General features: G+C 31.1%; 1 protein-coding gene across 1 annotated transcript; it reads left to right on the top strand.

The window, feature by feature from the left end:
- The first annotated feature begins 264 nt into the window (after nucleotides 1–264).
- On the top strand, nucleotides 265–3,582 carry LOC131665428 (venom acid phosphatase Acph-1-like). Its single transcript, XM_058937303.1, has 8 exons — nucleotides 265–401; nucleotides 1,406–1,497; nucleotides 1,739–1,843; nucleotides 2,077–2,346; nucleotides 2,569–2,585; nucleotides 2,781–3,088; nucleotides 3,150–3,364; nucleotides 3,448–3,582. Exons 1-8 carry the CDS (start codon nucleotides 377–379, stop codon nucleotides 3,580–3,582), a joined length of 1,167 nt encoding a protein of 388 aa, XP_058793286.1. The 5' UTR covers nucleotides 265–376.

Below are 3,582 nucleotides of genomic sequence, written 5' to 3'. Positions count from 1 at the left end.
AACGGGAGCCCTAGCGCGACGATCAATCCTATATATGAAATCCCACGTACTCGCCCTGATTGCAGTTGGCGCGCTCGCGGCAAGCGGAGGGGAAAACAATTAACCTTAATAACAGTATTAAAACGTCACAGCACTGTCGACACTCGTGTATACGCGCAAGCATCGCGCGCACACACATGTATGGTTTACGTATGTGTGTGACGAGAGCTTTTGCCAATGGAGAGCTTGCGCGCACATTAGTGCTTCGGGTACGGTGATCTCAATTGTTTTGTTGTTCAGATTACTTTCTTTTTTATTATTGTGGTAGTAACTTACTTACTGAGTGGGCTGTAATGAGGAAATACGATGATAATTGTATTTTTGTTATCTTAAAATCATGGAGAATAATCAACAATTTAAAGGTTTTTTCCAGTTCTTTTCACTTCTTTAAAGTTCATTATTAATCTATCAAAAATTGTTTATCAGATGATTTCATCTTAATTTTTAGTTATCAAAAGATGAGTGCTATATATAGTTCAATGATTATGTATATATTGCGTATATCGACTTATTTTTTTAACATCTAGAAAACTATGCATTATCTTAGAAGCAATTTTAGAAACAAACACGTTTGAGTTACAAATTAATAAGTGCGCGTTCAGTAAGATAAAAATGAAATTCTAAACATTTTTTAATTTTAGTTACGTTTTAATATTCATCTAATTCAAAAATAATTTCTAACTATCCGGTAAAATCATAAAATTATATATATTAGCTGATATCATTTATATTAATTTGAATCAAATATTATTTTAAATAATCATAATTAGATTTTCATTATGAAATATATCACGAATTACGAAAATATATCACAAAGTTGAACGAGTTTATATTAACTAAAACCGGAAAATGTCTAATAGATCATTCGCATCATCTCTTACAAGCATCTGCTAATATGTACTGAAATATGTAAACTAAATTATGCTAACGCGTTAAAAAAACACAAACTTTTCCAAAAATGTTACATTAATTGAATGAAATTGAAATCAATTGTGCATTCACCAATTCTAAGAAAAGTATATCTTAAATATTATATTTTACAAATGATTCTGTTGTAAAAGCTTATTATTCTCTGAAATCTCATTATATCATGACTATCGCTTAGTTTAATTGTTTAGAAAGTATAGTAAAAGTAAAAGTAAAGGAAAAGTGAGTGGCAAAAGTAAAAGGCCAGTACAATAAATTCTTCCTGACTAAAGATCATTAATTTTAAATCATCTTCATTGTATTGGTTTTAATTTTATTGTCAGTTGCTCCATTTAGTAATATTTATTTGTTAAGAATTTTGTCACGATCAGCTTTAATGAAAATGTATTGTTTATGATAAGCACAAAAATAGCTAACTTAGTCACTCATTGGTTTACAGGAAAAAATAGATTGATAATGAAGAGCACATTTTTTGGAATTTTTTTTGTTGGAACATGCTTTGCCGAACCACAATTACAATTAATAAATATCGTATGTACCGCTCAATTATTAAGATAAGATAAAGTGTAGACAAAGATTATCCAAATAATATTTTTAAAAATATATTCAAAATAGTTTTATCATAGATAATTAATTGACCTTCACTTTTATGATGTATTTTTTAAAATTTTAGTATGCTATATTTGCATTGATACCAATAAATCCTCATAATAATCGATGATTATTCGAATTTAAACCTAAATTTATGTGATCATATATAAATGTTTTGCAGGTATTCAGACATGGCGATCGTACACCAGTTCTTCATGCAATTTTTCCAACTGATCCATATCACAACTCTAGTTTTTACCCATATGGTCATGGTGGTTTAACAAATGTATCTACTATTTCTATTTCTATTTCGCTATTTACCGTTTGAACATTGATTTTTTCAATAAAATTTTTTTATTATTTGTAATTAATAAATTCGAAAAATTTCAATGAATTCTAGTGAAAAATGATGGACATATTTAAAAATAGATTTTTGTAAAATCTACATAAGCAATAATAAAATAACTATAGACTAACGTTTATTAAAAATTATATTTTAATAAGAATAATAACTTTTAGGATGGGAAATATCGAATCTATAAATTCGGAGAATTTCTTCGTAGAAGATATAAAGACTTTCTGGGTGATGTTTATTTACCAAACTTAATTTATGTGCGTAGTACAGATGTTGATAGAACAAAAATGAGTGCACAACTGGTTCTGGCTGCTCTATTCCCACCATCCGATCTACAAAAATGGCATGATACGCTCGATTGGCAACCCATTCCAATTACATATTATCCCAAACCATTAGATGTTATTTTAGCTGTAACATCTCAATCTTCGTATGTAAAATGAATCTCAAATCACACAAATTTTGCACGTACAGCATATAGTATCAATAGCGTGATTTCATTGATTTCATTATTAAATTTGTTCATAGCACTGCATTGCTTAAATCAGCACTAAGGTAATGCTCCGTGACTCAAGCAGTTAATTTTTATACCGTGCTTAGATCACTCACTAGCGTTCGTGCCTTAACCTCACGATGCATAAATGACCCATCTTAAGTTACGGATCGACGAACCGTAAGTGCTGATTTAAGATCAACAGCACTATAAAATGTTGTACGTTTGCAACTCCAGAGTATCCCATCGTTTCAAGGCGTGATTATCGCCCCTGCTTGTGCTCGGGCGCTAACATCACTCAGTGCAATAATGGGCTACTTAAGTCACACCTATCATAATATACTATTATCTATGCTCAAACATGTAACACGACAGAACAATAAATTCGTTATCACTTAGTTTTATCAGAGCAAAAAAGAGAGTAAGCAAGACTGAATACATTCGAAATCGCTTGAAACATTTTGAAGCATTTATTTCGCAATTGGAAAAACTAACAGGAATGAAAATAAAAGAAACTTATGACGTAACTAAAATATATGATACACTTTACTGTGAATGGAAAATGAATTTGACGCTTCCAAGTTGGACTAACGAGATCTTCCCAAATGGAAAATTACTCGATGCGGCGCTGATCGATTACGAGCTCATGACATACGACCAAAATATGACATACGATTTAGTTGGTAAGTTTTACCTTTCGATCATATCTAACTTTCACCATGTCAATAAATTATCTGTCGGTAGGAAAGTTGGCTGAGAAAATCAGAGAAGACATATTAGCAGTGACAAACACAAGAGAAACCATTGAAAGGAAAAAATTATATTTATACAGCGGTCATGAAGTCAATGTAGTTGGAGCTTTGATGTCGCTGCAGATTTATGACAGAGATCATATACCAACTTACGGCAGTGCTGTGATAATCGAACTTCTCAAAGAGAATGACAAATACTATGTGAAAGTAATATAGAATCTATGCAACTTACTAAATTACTAAATTCAATCTCATATTGTACATTAATTCTATTTGTTATTCATTCCTAGGTTTTGTATTACAAAGGAAATTCGTCCAAAGTCGAGGAAATGGCATTGCCGGGATGTTCGATTCTGTGCCCATTAGAACATTATTTGACTCTGGTGTATGATCTGCTGGGACCAGCAAAAGCGCTCCGTTTATAA

The sequence above is a fragment of the Phymastichus coffea genome, unplaced genomic scaffold (genome assembly GCF_024137745.1).
Source record: "Phymastichus coffea isolate CEN01 unplaced genomic scaffold, Cenicafe_Pcof_1.1 PCOF00050, whole genome shotgun sequence".
NCBI classification, from domain to species: Eukaryota; Metazoa; Arthropoda; class Insecta; order Hymenoptera; family Eulophidae; genus Phymastichus; species Phymastichus coffea.
Note: the sequence above shows the minus strand (reverse complement) of the source record. Positions and strands in the feature narration are given on the sequence as shown.